At 31.8% G+C, this 16250-nt stretch overlaps 1 protein-coding gene across 4 annotated transcripts; it reads left to right on the top strand.

Annotated features, from left to right (window-relative positions):
* Positions 1-6163: 6163 nt before the first annotated feature.
* LOC105804631 (putative lysine-specific demethylase JMJ16) lies at positions 6164-16026 on the top strand. 4 transcript variants are annotated; one of them, XM_052623130.1, is made up of 13 exons: positions 6164-6249; positions 8159-8230; positions 8311-8642; positions 8822-8893; positions 9236-9313; positions 9445-9969; positions 10430-10654; positions 11117-11278; positions 11926-12294; positions 12919-14281; positions 14375-14478; positions 15052-15249; positions 15434-16026. In XM_052623130.1, exons 3-13 carry the CDS (start codon positions 8319-8321, stop codon positions 15764-15766), a joined length of 3753 nt encoding a protein of 1250 aa, XP_052479090.1. In that variant the 5' UTR covers positions 6164-6249; positions 8159-8230; positions 8311-8318; the 3' UTR covers positions 15767-16026. The 4 variants fall into 4 exon arrangements, with proteins under 4 accessions (XP_052479090.1, XP_052479091.1, XP_052479089.1 ...); XM_052623131.1 differs by lacking the exon at positions 6164-6249 and adding an exon at positions 6474-6620; XM_052623129.1 differs by lacking the exon at positions 6164-6249 and adding an exon at positions 6639-6972.
* The last annotated feature ends 224 nt before the right edge of the window (positions 16027-16250 follow it).

Raw genomic sequence — 16250 nt, 5'->3', positions numbered from 1 at the left:
AAGTGAAATAATTTTATAGTAAAACATGAAATAGTATCTGCTACTAAAGTTGTAAGTAAAAACAAAATATTTTTATTTTTCTTTTTACAAAATTGTTTATTTTATTATAATTAAAATATTTTTAAATATTTTGAAGTGATTTAAATTTAAATCTATTTTTGAAGTAATTCAAGTTTTATATATATACATGTATAATATTTCTTAAAAATGTTTTAAAGCTTTAAACTAGATGAAATTTAAATCTATATTTGAATTGTATAAATAACAATTTTGAATAAATTCAAAATCTTAAATTTTAGAAATTTTATTAAAAATTATAAATTTCAAATTCTAATTCTAATTTCAGTTCCAAATGCTACCTAAATAAATTCTGTAATTTTGATTTCAACAAGCAATAACTAAGGGGTGCTCTCCAAGACTCCAACTACCATATTAATATGTAGTAGTTTAAATGATTAAACCTAACTTCTAACAATATATACCTGCTTTAAACTTGATCATGTGTCTGGTTGGTTGAGTTCAGGTCGAGTCTATCTAAAATTTTAGATCCATTTTTATGTAAAAATTAACTTAAAATTCTGCCTAATCTCGTTCCATATTAAAAATATTAAATTCGAGCCCAATTCGGTTCATCCATATTAATTTATTTTAGATTATTTTTTATATAAAAATATTTTTTTGTTATTCTTCATGTTCGTTTCACGGTTCATGTTTGGAGTTTGTGGTTGCCTCTCCCAACAATATCATCTCCAATGTTCGAAAACATTAAAACACAAAAAACATTAAGACAAATGATTCCTAACAAATTAAAAATACATTTTAAAAAATCTTTATAATTAAATAACACTAAAATAGTTGCAAATTGGAAAGTAAATGACTCTAAAATAGTAGCAAAATGAATAATAAAACAAAAGTTATACAATATCCAAAAAATAACAACAAAACAATAGCGAAACAACTAATTCGAGCCAAAAAATCCTACCTGGGGCCTGACCTGTTTGGAAAACGAGCATTATTTTTTATTTAAGTTTATATTTTTGTCCAAATCCTCTCACTTTTTGAATAGAATTTCGGGCTTGAACAGATAATCCAACCCACAACCAAATTTAACCTTGATATCAGTCTAAGGGCAAGTTTGGTTGGGCGGTGTGTTTACCTCCGGTGAGGTTAAAAACAGCGGTGACGGTGAGATTAGTTACTGTAGCGGTGAGATTGGGTACTGTAGCGGTGAGATTAGAAACAATGGTGGAGTGTGTGTTTGGATTCAAACGCAGCTGTAGCGGTGAGGTAATAATGAAAAATGACTATTAAGGACATCATATTAGAATTGATATATAATAGAAGTTATTCATATTAGAATTGATATATAATAGAAGTTATTTAAATTATTTTACTTTTTTAAAATTATTAAAATATGCAAATTTATTTAATAAAATATTAAAATATATCTTCCAATATTTTAATGAATTATATAATTAATTTAAATTCTTTATTAGATAAAATGATAATTATTTTAATTTTTATAGTTATAATTAAATATTTTTTATAACAATGATAAATATTATTTTCACAAATAATAACATTATACTTGGATCAAATTTTGAAGTATCTAAACGGATGATTTTTAATAAAAAAAATATAGTAACATAAGACATAACAAGTTTCATTATTACTAGAAATTAGGTTATGATACAAAATGTGTTTACAAATATTGATTCATTAAACTAGTTGCAATGGTTTCCCTTAACATTGTGATTTCAAGGTCGCTTTCTCTGTTAGAAGAACTCGATTCACCTCTGTCAAACTGGCTTGAAGAGACTGGTATGTCCGGTATATTCTCAAATTCTCAAAAATCCTCATCATTTGACCAAGCATGTCTTCGAATGTAATTATGCAAAACCATTGTTGCAATAACTATTAAAACTTGCTTGTCGAATGAATAACTTGGAATATCTCTTAATATTGGCCATTTTTATTTTTAAAATACACTAGAGTCTTTGATTCAACTGGTTCAAGTTCTCTGTACATTTGGGGTTGTTCTATATCTTCACAAGAAATGTTTCCCTAATTTGTTTCACAAATCCCATAGTTTTTTATTATCATGATTTAAGTTCAAAATTAGTATGCGAATCAAGAAAAATATTGGATCTTCATGCTTCAAGTAATTCGAATAAACCGAATACAGTACATATATTTTTTATTTTTAAAATACACTACATATATTTTTTATTTTTAAAATACAGTACATATATTTTTTATTTTTAAAATACACTAAATATATTTTTTATTTTTAAAATACACTACATATATTTTTTATTTTTAAAATACACTACATATATATTTTTTTATTTTTAAAATACACTACATATATTTCTTTATTTTTAAAATACATTACATATATTTTTTTATTTTTAAAATACACAAATACAATGCAATTTCCCCATTCCCATCTTCCCTTTTCCATCGATTCCCCTCTTCCACCGTGCCCTCCTCCCATTTCCCATTCCCATTTCCCCTCTTCCATCGATTCCCCTCCTCCCATTTCCCATTCCCATTTCCCATTCCCATTTACGGTTGCTTCTTCAAATTGAGGCAGTAGGATTGTTTCTGGTTTTGCTTTGGATCAGGTGTCTTAGCAAGCACCATGTTGTGGAGTGGGAATCGGGTAAAGAAGGTTGCACAATGCATGTGTTTCCTGATCAACTTTGGCCTCATACCAAGGTTCGTTTTTTTTTTCTTGTTTTGTTTCTGAAGGTGGCAGCAAACTCAAAATGCTCATCAGCTATGTTGACGATTTCCCTACTGGGTTTTTCAATTTCTTTCCTTTGTTTATAAACATCAATGGTTATGTATTTACTGCTGTTGATTGGATTAAAATATAGGGTGTTTTCTCAATTATGTCTAACATAACATGTATAAAATATCAATGTTCGTTCATATACTGCTTCTATAAATGTGTGTGTTTATATACATACGCCTGAGTATTTTGCATCAGCCAAGCCAAGTATGGGTATTATTGTCTTCCCAATGTCTCATGGTGGAGCTTTTACCACCAGTCGACTTAAGGTCATCCGGTCTGGTAGAAGCTCCTCAACATCTTGAAGCAAAATGTTCCAAAAGCTGTCGGTCAATCCCGGGCAAATCCGATTGAAAATAAAGGAGAAATTTATCAACGCACTGTAGTGCGTTAGAATCCAAAGGGACCCTAAGCTTTCATGCTTCAAGAGCAGTTAAATAAGCCATGAATTTCTAACATTATCCTCAAACTGTAAAAGTATTTATTTAAGGAATTAAACTCTGAGACACAGTAAATACTTTTTTTTTATAATTTAATGTGAGTTATATGATTTTAAAATCGATTTTAAGGTTTAATGATGTGTCATCGAAGACCATAAATTTTCGTGGAAGTGAGAAAGAATATGCAAATTATTATTATTATTTTAAGATATGCAAATTATTTTAACTCATGAATTAAAACTAAATTTACTCATGAGTCGGGTTACTTATTTAGGTCCAAAAACTTGTCTAAAATATAAAAGATTTAAACAAAAATACAATGCTCGAAAAATAGACTTGAGTAAAATTCAAGATATTTTAGCTCGAGCCAAAGCCAAATATATTATGTTATAAAAAATTATATTAATTATATATGTTAAATAATAATTATATATTTATATTTATATTAAATCACTAACTCAACAACAATTAAACTCATTATCCAAATTTAAAAAAACTTAACCGACTAACTAACCCAACAAAAATATATTTAATATAATAAAATATTTATTACATTTTTTAAATTTTAATATAATAAAATATTTATTATATTTATGTTTTTAATATAAATATTTTTAATGTATTTAAAAAGTTTTATTTTAGCATTTTAGTGCATTTAATGTTATATTTTAAAATTTTTAAATAAAATAATCTAAAATAAATAAAATATGGGCAAGACGAGTTGAATCTGGATTTATTTTTTAAATTAAATCGGACTTGAACAAAAAATAAATCTATTTTTAAGTCGAGACAGATCTGAACTTGAAAAATAGATCTAGATACATTATATAAACCTCGATTCATGAACATCTCTAATTAAAATCAATAATTATTTTTATATTATATTGCCTTTGCTACTATTCTTTGGGGGGTGGGGGCCTTCACATAGAATTGTTTGATTGAATATACATAATTTTTGTTGATAAAATTGGTGATTATTAAGAGGTTATCTGCCAACTGGCTTGGCTAAAGAGAAGAGATATTATGGGTTTTTTTCTTAGTGGCTAAGACCTTTTTATTTATTTATTTTAACTTTTGGTATATCCAATTTCCATTTACAAATCATTATAATTTCGTACACGTTACTTTCTTCTTCTTGCTAACCCTTTTGACCAAAATTAATTGTTACAATCCAATATTAAGTCTTTCTTGCTTTTATTCTTACGTGTTATTATTATTATTGTGTTATATATATTAATTACAACATTTCCAACAAAAGAAAAGAAAACTTTAATAATAATACGACTAATCTGATTTAAATTTAGACAATACTTAAAATAATGAACATCTTAATCATCAAACCAATACGAATTAACTAATAAAATATGAAAATTCACACAAAATTTTAGACTACAAAATTTTCAATACCTCTAACATTATTATCTAGCAAAAGTATCATTGGCATTTACGGATTTAATTTTTATAATTATAATATTAAAATATTTATAAGCAAAGTTAAGCTAGGTTTGTATCGCACCAGGGGCGAAACCTTGCCACCCTCAAATCGAAATCTTTTATTTAGATTTTTATTTTTTTAAATTTTAAATTAAAAAAATAAAATTATACTTCGACCTCTTATAAAAATATAAAATTTTTATTTAATCATCTAAAATTATAAATATATAAGCTATTAATATTAATATGATGAAATTATATTTTTACTCTTATAAAATTACAATTTAATTTCAACCCTAAAAATTATTTTAATTTCACCCCAGTAGCAGACCTATATAAAATATCAGTGCACATAATGTTTGTCAAAGCCAAATTTAGCTTGAAATAGGGGATTTAACTTTTGTTTAAATCTACTGCATTTGTAAACAAATAACTTAATTATTTTTAAAAATTTTATAAAGAATTATGCTTTTTAAATTTAATATTTAATAAATTATATAAAATTTCATTTATGTTTATATTATTATGTTATATATTATTTCAAATTGAATTTTATATGATATAAATTAGATAATATATGAAAATAAAATAAATTAAAATATTAAAAAATGAATCAATTTGGATCAAATTCGGATCTTGAATGTTAGAGTCCAAACTTGATCTATATTTTAAATGAGTCTAATTTATTTATCCAATATTTGTTTTTCTAATCTCTTTTTTTCATAACATTTTTAAATATCAAGCAAAGATTTCAAATTATGACAAATAATTTGATCCTTGGACAAATCTAATGCTGAGTTAGAAATTCTACAACTCGTGATTCAACTGCGACAAGTTAAGTCTGTTCAACTGGACCATTTTATTGTCTTATCCTTTTGAATTTAATGTATAACTAAATCATATCGTATCATAAAAAATAATTAAAGAAAAAGCTAATCTAAAAATATATTATATAATTTTAAATCTTTACTATATACTTAAAAGTTAAAACCCTTGTAACTTAATCCAACTAACCTTTCATTCTTTTTGGAAAATAATAAATGTATTACCATAATGATAGTTTATTTTAATACTTATATATACTAAAATTTGGAATTAGGATAATATATATTAGCTCTGGTTGTGAGTGTGGAGCAAATAATATATATTTAAAGTTATTTTGAGACAAATAAAAAATATAAATAGAAAATGAATTTCAAATAATTTTCAATTAAATTTTTATTTTGTTAATTTTGTTGAATAATTTTATTATAAATTCGATCGTTTGTATTTTTTGACACAACACTTATAACATTTTCCTAATTAATAAATAAGAGAATAATGTATTTTAACGTCTTAAATCGATATCTTCCTGCATTAAATACCAATTAAAATAAGATTCAACAAACTTCCTTTTGTTAAATTTAGAAATTGACGTTTCAGTAATAATAACGTTTTTAAAATTAAAACGTGATAAATAAATAAATGACCTTATAGAAATAGTCGGTCCATACTATAGTTGATGCCAGTGTGAGAAGAAAGCAGAAGCTTTATCATTTGTTCCATGCGGCGTCCGCAGGAAAGGAAAACAGCCCACAGGTAAATAAATAAATTAAATTTACAAAAAAATTATCCTCAATTTTCTCATTTACCTTTTTCTTTTAATTTTTTATTCATCCATTAATGAAAAAACTCTTCACCTTCTCCTTCCTATTTTCCCCAAATTACCCCTCTCAATAAATTAAATACCGTTTATGCTTTCAATTGCTTCATAAAGACACAACAAAAAACTGAAACAAATTTATTAGGTCTATAGAAATTTAACCTTTTTTTTTATTAAAAAATTGAATTTTCAATTTATGAAAATCTGTTATTTCTTAAAGCGGTGAATTAATTAATCTTCCATATTTACCCTTATCATCTTCATTCTTTTCCTTGGAATTGTTCAGCGTTCAGATTATATTTTGAAGGTAGGGGTTTTGATGGTCATATTTGGATTTGTGGGGTACCCTTGTAAAACAAGAAATTTTAGAAAAAAATATATTATTGGTTTTTATTTTATCAAAAGAAAATAGTAACCTTTTTTTTTCCTCTGTTGATTTTGATTTTTCTTCTGGTGTTACGGTTAGGGTTAGGTTTAGATCCGTTTAAAATCAGATTCAACTTTTCAATTCGTTTCCACTTTATATTTTTCTAAAATTTTATTATGGTTTTAAATTTAGAAAATTTTTGTGATTTTTTCTCCCTGAAAAATTGGTCTAGTCAAAAGGAGTTATTTCAGCTGCTTAAGTGAAGTCAAATTATAGAAATCTTTTGGATCATGTAAGCTCCATTTTTTTAAAATTTATTTAATTTTTTAGATTTATTTTAGGAAATTTTCTTGAATTCCTTTTTGTCTGATGATGAGTATAAGATAGGAAACTAGAATTTTATGAGCTGTATTTTATTTTATTTGTTCTGAAAATTTTCTCGATCAAATTATTTTTTTTGTGTTCTTTTAGGGTTTAGGACTGCTTAATCAATTGGGAAAGTAATGCAGGACCTCGATCATGGATTTAGCTGGACATTTTTTTAGCATAAATTTTGTTTAGGTCTCCTGATTTGATTTTCTTTATATATATATATCTAAAAAGAAAACTGGAAAATCTGTTTATGAGTTTGATTTTCAATCTTATCTTTGCATATGAATTTCTGAAGGCTACAGTTGATGAGTTTTATTGATGAAAAATTTTCTGATCCAAGAAGGGTCTGCATGGTGTTATTTTCCTGTTATGTAGAAATATTATTTTCAGAAATTTTGATTGCAAGGTTACATATTTGAAGGATCATGATTTTGAAGGTAGAAAAACCACATAGATTTCGACTGCATCATTACTTCCCTGGTTTTAATCGATTATATGACAAATGAGAAGGCATTAGTCTTGTTGATTCACCTAATTAGGCTATATTAATAATTGGGTAGGAGTTTTATCAAATGAATCTTATGGCTCTTTGTATTACTTCAGGTGGTGTAGATACAAAATTATATTGTATCTTCATTTCAGTTATTATCTATGGCATGATTCTAGGATTTGGGGATTGACTTACGCATGAGTCAAAGGAAATATGATTTACCATGCCTCTAAGTGTTAGGCCCAGCAACATACTTAAGCATTGACCCTTACAAGTATAGCAAGAATGAAAATGTATACCAGGGATAAGACCAAAGCATAAATCTCGTGAATTTTATATTATTCGGTCTTTCTCTTTCATTCTCTATTAGCAATTATCAGTATCAAATATGCAGGAATATGGTCATCCCGTGTTCATAGCATCCTCATATCTTCTTAGAAGTACTGAATTGTGGTTTTCTGGAGAAAACCTGAGATTTATTGTAACAGTTAATGTCATGTTTACATGATATATGCTGAGTTAAGGAACATAATGGTTTGATTTTGGAATGGAGTGAAGCTTTTGGATTATGTTTGTCTATTTGTTTTCTTAATAACCGCTTTCTATTTCTGTGTAGATAAAGTTGCTTTCTACAGCAGTTCAGAATTATGGTTAGGACGTTGGGATGCTGAATTGATTCTTAATTAAGGTAGGCCTGTTTTGTATTCAACTATTTCCTATTCCAGATACAGATGCAGTGTTTGAATTGTCACCTGTTGTCTTGTGTAGCAATACTGATGGGGACAGAACTTATGAGAGTTTGTGTTAAAGAAGAGAACGATGATATTCCACCAGTTCCACCAGGTTTCGAGTCATATGCATCTTTTACTCTAACAAGGGGGGCACAAGAGAATGTGAAACATGAGAATGATAATGTAAAGTATTGTTCAGCCTCCGCAACCACAATTAGTTCTGTTGCCAGTCCTGTCCAGAAGGAAACTGAGTTGGGCAATGGCGAAAGCACAAAGATTACAAGGTCTGTGAGGCGAAGACCTTGGATAAACTATGGTAGATACGATAACAGTCCAGAAGACGAGCTTGATTGTGAAAAGCTTGATCAAGTTAGTTTCTTCTTGTAACTTATTTGTTGAACCTCATGTTTTCTTTTCTTTGTTTTCTTGAAAACACTGTTTTATAAAAGTTCTGGATGCTGATTTTGAAAAAAATTCAAAATAGTATGCTATCACTTTATGGCAATTCTATATGTTGGTAGTTTCATGTATGCCATTCATTTGAGCAGAATCAAAGATTGAGACATAATCTTCCTAAAGGTGTCATTCGTGGATGTCCAGAGTGTAATGATTGCCAAAAGGTAAGTTCTTCAACTTCTTTTGTTCTTTCCTAGTTTTGTTAACCTTTTACATGTTTCGCCATCTGGCAGGACCACTGCTCTATTGTTGTTTGTTTTTTTGACCGTACGGTTATATTAATCAATCTGTAGTAGCAACATCCTAGATGTAAGAATGACTTGGAAATGGCTTATAGTTAAGTTTTGGCTAATTTGTATTTTAATGTAGCTTAAAGTGACAATGACTGGTAATTGAAGATGGAGCTAAACTATACAATCTGGATTGTACGATTGATATGCTGTTTTTGTTTTGGTTAGCCGTTGTCTTCAAATATTATTTCATTGATATGTTAAGTGGTGGAACAGGTGATTGCAAGATGGCATCCAGAGGAAGCATGTAGGCCAGGTGTTGAGGATGCACCTGTGTTCTACCCGACAGAAAAGGTATTCAATGTTCCTTACAACTTTGAGTTGTTTGAATATCATAATTTGCCCACTATGGTTGTTACTGGTTAAATCTGCTGTTCTGAATTAGAGAATTAAATATCTTAACTGGTTTTGTATTGTTTCTTCAGGAGTTTGAAGATACTTTGAACTATATAGCTAGCATACGACCAAAAGCGGAAAAATATGGAATCTGTCGCATTGTTCCTCCATCTTCATGGAAACCTCCATGTCCTCTCAAAGAAAAGAATATATGGGAAAATGCTAGATTTGCTACTCGTGTGCAGAGGGTTGACAAGCTTCAGAATCGTAATTCAATGAGGAAAATGTCAAAAGTTAATAACAGTATGAGGAGGAAAAGGAGAAGATACATGAGAATGGCTGTAGACTGTAGTTCTGATAGTGGAAGTAGCTGGTCTGCCGATGCCGGATTTTGTGAAGTAGAGAGGTTTGGGTTTGAACCCGGTCCAGAGTTTACTCTGGATAAATTTCAGAAGTATGCTGATGATTTCAAGGCTCAGTACTTTAGGAGGAAGGAAAATGATGTAGATATGGAAGGTAAAGTGTCCGTTCTGCCTGATCTCCATGAAGCTTCAGTTGAGAATATTGAGGGTGAATACTGGCGCATAGTGGAGAAAGCAACTGAGGAAATAGAGGTAAGATTTGTGAATTTGGAAAAATATCCCCTTTCCTTTCTGTTGATTAATTTACTTAGTGCCGGCTGCTGGAGCTATTGAAGTAACAGTCCTGCTCCAGGAGGCTATGTTTGGAACAAATAAGGGTTTGTCAAAACTATTTTTTTAGCTTTTCTTAAAGCTGAGATGAGTTTCTCAAGGCTGGGAAGTTCCACATTGGGGATTCTAGAAAATGTCACTAGGAGAATCTGATGGACAAAGGCAATGAAGTTTCAAGTAGACAAAAGGAAATAGTTCATAGTTATTTCCAATAATTTCATTCTGTTAAAGTATTTAAAACCTCACATCAGCAGAACTGTTTTTTTTTTCACTCAAACTAGAGCAATCAAGCTCCTGGTTTTTTTTATCTGCGCTGTTCTTTCTCTCATTTAAACTGGTTGCAAAGAGGGGTTGCTAACTCATATGCTCCTTTCCTTTTCAGGTCTTATATGGGGCTGATCTGGAAACTGGGGTTTTTGGCAGTGGGTTTCCTAAGAAGTCCAGTCAAGTTGGACTTGCTTCCAACGAGAAGTACATAAATTCTGGTTGGAACTTAAATAACTTCCCCAGGCTACCTGGATCCGTTCTCAATTATGAAAGCAGTGATATTTCTGGGGTTCTGGTTCCCTGGTTGTATGTAGGAATGTGCTTTTCCTCCTTCTGTTGGGTAAGACCTCCCTTGTGTGATTCGAACTCTTGGCTCTGGTATTTTCTGATAATTTTGCATTAACCTAGCTCGTGAGAAATGAATTCATGTCTATTTATTTTGTTTGGGTGAGTTTATACCCCATTAGGTCCTCTCGTAGATCATGTGCCTGTAATTTGGCATAATAAGAATTGTTAAGAAGGTTGGTATGCCTGAAAAGTGATCAGATTCTGGATGACGCTGATGTGAAACCATGGATGAATTTGTTACCAAAATAATGGAAGAAACCCGAAACAAAATATTAGGCCACCTATTGCACCATGCAGATTTTGTGGATGTAGTTTTATGTTTTTAGGTGTTCACCAAGTAATGATTCTTTTGGACTTATGAGTTTTTGAAGTCTCATTTAAGGCCATTACTAGGATGACCTGAGGATGCTTATGATTGCTTTTCTTTCCATTTGTTTTATGTGGATGGGACTAGCATGTTGAAGATCACCACCTATACTCTTTGAATTTCATGCATTGGGGTGCTCCGAAAATTTGGTATGGCGTTCCTGGAAAGGATGCTCCTAAACTGGAGGAGGCTATGAAAAAGCATTTGCCTGACCTTTTTGATGAACAACCTGACCTGCTTCACAAACTGGTGAGTTAAAAGATCTATGATTTGGTGTTTATATTTGTAATTATACCTAGGTGACTTTATCTAACTGTTTTGGAGCATGCCAATTGTTACTAAGAAGCCAAATTTATCACAGTATACTCTTGCTTCTTGAATTATGAGATAATCCTGATAGCTCTTTATTGAGATAGCATGTTTTACTTGGATCAATCATTTATTGTCTTGGTAAAATCAATTCTAAGCAGAACCTGGCACAACAATTCAAGGGGTACTCTTTAATGATTCCTAATTAAAATTTTTAATGTTTAAGAGAAGATCACAAAGCGACCTTTCCAAGCCACTAGCAAAATGATTTTTAACCTGAACTAGTTTTAGGTAATATACGAACTGAGTGGACCTGAACTGGCTCTAGTCTCTTTTCTACTTTGGATATCTGAGAGATGTGAGGATGCTTTTCTGGTTCACTATCATATTAGACTACTGCATAACAAGTCTGTACATCATGTTACAAATGTAGTGGATGTTTTTAATTAACTGTTCATTGTTGCATGCTACGGAAGAATAAATTTGTAGTCGTAATCCATAGTTGATCTTATCTCCCATGTATGCTTAATTACTGTAATATCACTGCATAATACCAAATATGCTCTGACCGTCTTTCTTTCATGCAGGTCACTCAGCTGTCCCCTTCGATACTAAAATCTGAAGGGGTACCTGTCTATCGATGTGTTCAGAATGCTGGAGAATTTGTTCTGACATTCCCTAGAGCATATCATGCAGGGTTCAACTGTGGTTTCAATTGTGCGGAGGCAGTAAATGTAGCTCCTGTTGACTGGTTACCACATGGACAGATTGCTATTAAGCTATACCGTGAACAGGGAAGGAAAACTTCCATCTCACATGATAAATTGTTGCTTGGAGCAGCAAGGGAAGCAGTCAAAGCCCACTGGGAGCTCAGTTTATTGAAGAAGCATACTTCTGATAACTTAAGGTGGAAAGGTGTATGTGGAAAAGATGGAATTTTAGCTAAAACTCTCAAGGTAAGTGTTATGTCCATTTTTTGTCTTTGGGCTGATTTATTGTGTGGGACTTTATGAATTCTTGCTTAGTTCAGAATGTTCATGATCTAGATTTGAACTGTGTAAATTTCATTCTTAAGCTAGATTTTTGCATCAAATTCAAATTTAATGTTTGGTAAACTTTTTATGCGGTTTTGGAATAGTCCAATCTCTGGCGAATCGTTCCCAAATCTCTAGTAATTGAGGATAAGAAGCTTGTTATTACGAGCTCTAAATATTTATGTGCAAATATATGCATGTAGATAAATTCATGCATGTATATTTCCATGTTTATTTTATACGTCCATTTAGACCCATGACCTATTATGCTGTGTGTGCTTATGTAAAATTCATTTTGTAGAAAATACATATGAATTTATCCCTGGCTTTGGATCTAGTATTCAATTGCAGAAATACACAAATCATTTCTATATTGTTGATAACATAACCTGTATCTAGTAGTTAATTTAATTTCAATGCAAATTCTGAAATAGAATTCATGTTTACCACAGTTTTGTAATATTTATTAACTTTTTAGCATATAAGCAATGCTTATATTACCTTGGGTTGATTTTGACCCACTTTATATATTTTTATTGCCCACAGGAACGTGTTGAGATAGAGCGTCTAAGCAGGGAATATTTTTGCAGTTCCTCTCACATTGCTAAAATGGAGAGCAATTTTGATGCTACCAGTGAGCGAGAATGCAGTATATGTTTTTTTGATTTGCACCTTTCTGCAGCAGGTTGTCATTGCTCCCCTGATAGATATGCATGCCTGAAACATGCAAAGCAGTTCTGCTCATGTGCTAGAGGTTCCAAAATTTTCCTATTTCGATATGATATAAATGAGTTAAATATCCTTGTTGAAGCAGTGGAAGGAAAACTAAGTGCAATATATAGGTGGGCAAGACTAGATCTTGGGCTGGCCCTGAGTTCATATGTAACCAAGGACAATATAGGTGGTAGGTTATCCCATACATTGGAAGGAGTACCTAAAGAAGTGCCTCAACCATCAGTCATTTCCTCCGGAGAATTACCAGGAGAAGATATGTCGAAAAAGAAACCCTTGATATTAGCTCAAATTTCTGCTCAGATGTTATTGCTACAAAGAAATAAACAATCAGAGGCTGCTTTACCATCAAAAGATCCAAATTCTAAGTTGAAGAAAGGGGAATCCGTTCTTTCTGCTTTAAACTTGAGCATGCCTGGAAGCCAAACTTCCATGACAAGTGGAGTGAAGAAGCCTTCAGCTCCAGCAGTCGTTAATACTATTCTTCTTAGTGATGATGAAGGTGATGAACCAGAGAAACCAGTTTCAGAAATACCAAAAGAACATTCTATGAAAGAGCATCCAGAAGCCTCAGTGAGGGTGGCACCAGCTGCTGGTGAAAAAGCAAGCACATGTAATTACAAGAATGAGGCTATTTTAACTACCCCTCTAACTGATGCTGCATTTACGAATCAAAAGGATGCCAATTCCCCTGATGTACAAAGGAATAATCATTCATCTCATTATTCTGAAGTGAAAGATGAGCATTCTGGAAATGGAATCACATTGCTAGGATCTAGTCGCCAGAATGATTTTTGCCATTTAGAATCTGCCACTGCAGAATCTGGTAGAAATGTTCAGGATTCTTCTAATACCATAGAGATGGATAATAACAAGAATAATCTGTTGACTGGTGAAAGCAGCCTTCAGCATCTGCTGCCTTGGGGAAGTGAAAAAGTTGACAAGGATAAGCATGAGAAGGTGGGAGCCATTGCCTCTGCAAATTTAGTTGACCACACAAGAACTAATGTTGGTGGGCCGTCTTGCTCTCAAAATAATGTTGACAGAAATGTCCGGCAGAAAGGTCCTCGCATTGCTAAGGTAGTGCGTAGGATCAACTGTAATGTTGAGCCTCTGGAATTTGGAGTTGTGCTCTCTGGGAAATTATGGTGTAACAGCCAGGCCATTTTCCCAAAAGGTTAGTTGCATTGGTGTTTACTAAGGCCGATGCATGTCAATATGCTAAGTATACTAGCTAGATGTATTTACTTGGTTATTCTAATGAATGCAGGATTTAAGAGCCGGGTTAGGTATATTAGTGTTTTAGATCCAACAAATATGGCATACTATGTCTCAGAAATTTTGGACGCAGAGAGGGATGGACCTCTGTTCATGGTAATTGAAAATTTTATGGTATCAACTATGTTTTTGTACCACTATCTTATTAATTGGATATTTTTATCTCTTACCTGAAAAAATGTTATGTTTTTACTACATTTTATCTCTTACCTGAAAATGTTGTTCTTACTCGTCTGCCTTCATGATTTTGGGAACTCATAGTAGACACGGACAGATTTATCTTCGTTCCCGAATTATTTGTCTCTGATGTTCATTGTGTTGATCTTTACAGAGAGCAAGAAAGTAGTTTATGTATGCTATGTATCTTAATGATATTTGATTGTTAGGCAGAATTGACTGAATCTTGCCATCTGATCTATAGGAAACAAATCACTCCTCTTGTTCTCCAGCAGACTTAATTGTTTTAGATAATAGTATAACTTTCTAAACAAATACCATTTGGAGTGCTTGCTGTCATCTTTTCATCTGATGAATTTTAACTTCTATTTCAAAAGTTATTTTCCAACTTAGTTTTGATTTTATCTTTGGTTAGAGCAAAATGGGCAAATAATGGCCTGAAATGTATTGTTCTTTAAGCATGCATGGCCTTAAATGTTGATTTGGTTTCAGGTATCTGTGGAGCACTGTCCCAGTGAAGTATTTGTTCATGTTTCAGCTGCCAGATGCTGGGAGATGGTGAGGGAGAAAGTGAATCAAGAGATAACGAAACAACATAGACTAGGAAGGACCAACCTCCCTCCATTGCAGCCTCCCGGCAGCCTTGATGGCTTTGAGATGTTTGGTTTTTCTTCACCAGAAATTGTGCAGGTAAATTAGTTTTTACATTATGATATGAAAAATGTTGGTCAACTAGTTTATTTGAACTGTTTCTCCCCTCTCCCTTTTTGTATTGACTATTCTTAATGGCTTAACGGTTTGATTTCATGGTAAATGCTTAACTCTGACATTTGAAGTAAAAACTCATTTCTCGTATGGTTTAAACATAAACCAGGCCGTTGAGGCAATGGATCGCAATCGAGTTTGTATGGAGTATTGGGACTCTCGGCCTTACTCTCGGCTTCAAGTGCAGTTCCTACAACATTCTCATACCCCTGGTAATGGTGGCAACTTTCTTAGAACATCTGGGGAACAAAATAATGCAGGGGCTCCTCAGAACAAATGCCTGCCCGGTGAAGTCGACACACTACTAGGTTTATTCAAGAAGGCAAGCTCTGAAGAATTAAGCTCACTTTGTAGCATATTAAGTGACAAAAGGTCTCCCAAGGATGTAGACCGTGTGGCTCAACTACTTAAGGAGGAGATTCGCAGTCGTCGACCTACATGATTGAAATTTTTTTTTTTTGGTGATTCGGATTCAAAATCCGAGTCCATATATCCCACATTTTTCGTCACTGTAATTCTGTAAATATCGATATCCTGCCTTCACACTGCACGTACAGCCTCCATTCAATCCACCATTCTTTCAGGTAGAAGAAGAGTGATAAGAGTAGGTTATTTTCCGGTGGGATTTTTGCATACTGACTGATTTTTGTAGCATAAGAAAGAAAAATGCCTTCTGAAAGTTCAACTGGTTGATTTTCGAAACCACCTAATGTCATGTTGGCCTCCAATCTTCAGCGGCTACCACAGTGCAATTCTGCATTTCCGCTTAAAACCACTTTAATTTCACTTATTTCATTAAAAAAAAAGGTTGAATATGGGCCAAAGGATCAGCAGTCTGTATTCAGTTCTGACATAAGGTAAAAACATAATTATTGTATTTCTCGCTAAAGTTATTTTAGTTTTACATTAGATCATGTCTACCTCTT

Source organism: Gossypium raimondii, chromosome 11 (genome assembly GCF_025698545.1).
Source record: "Gossypium raimondii isolate GPD5lz chromosome 11, ASM2569854v1, whole genome shotgun sequence".
Taxonomy (NCBI): Eukaryota; Viridiplantae; Streptophyta; class Magnoliopsida; order Malvales; family Malvaceae; genus Gossypium; species Gossypium raimondii.
This window is presented reverse-complemented; position numbering and strand designations above follow the sequence as displayed.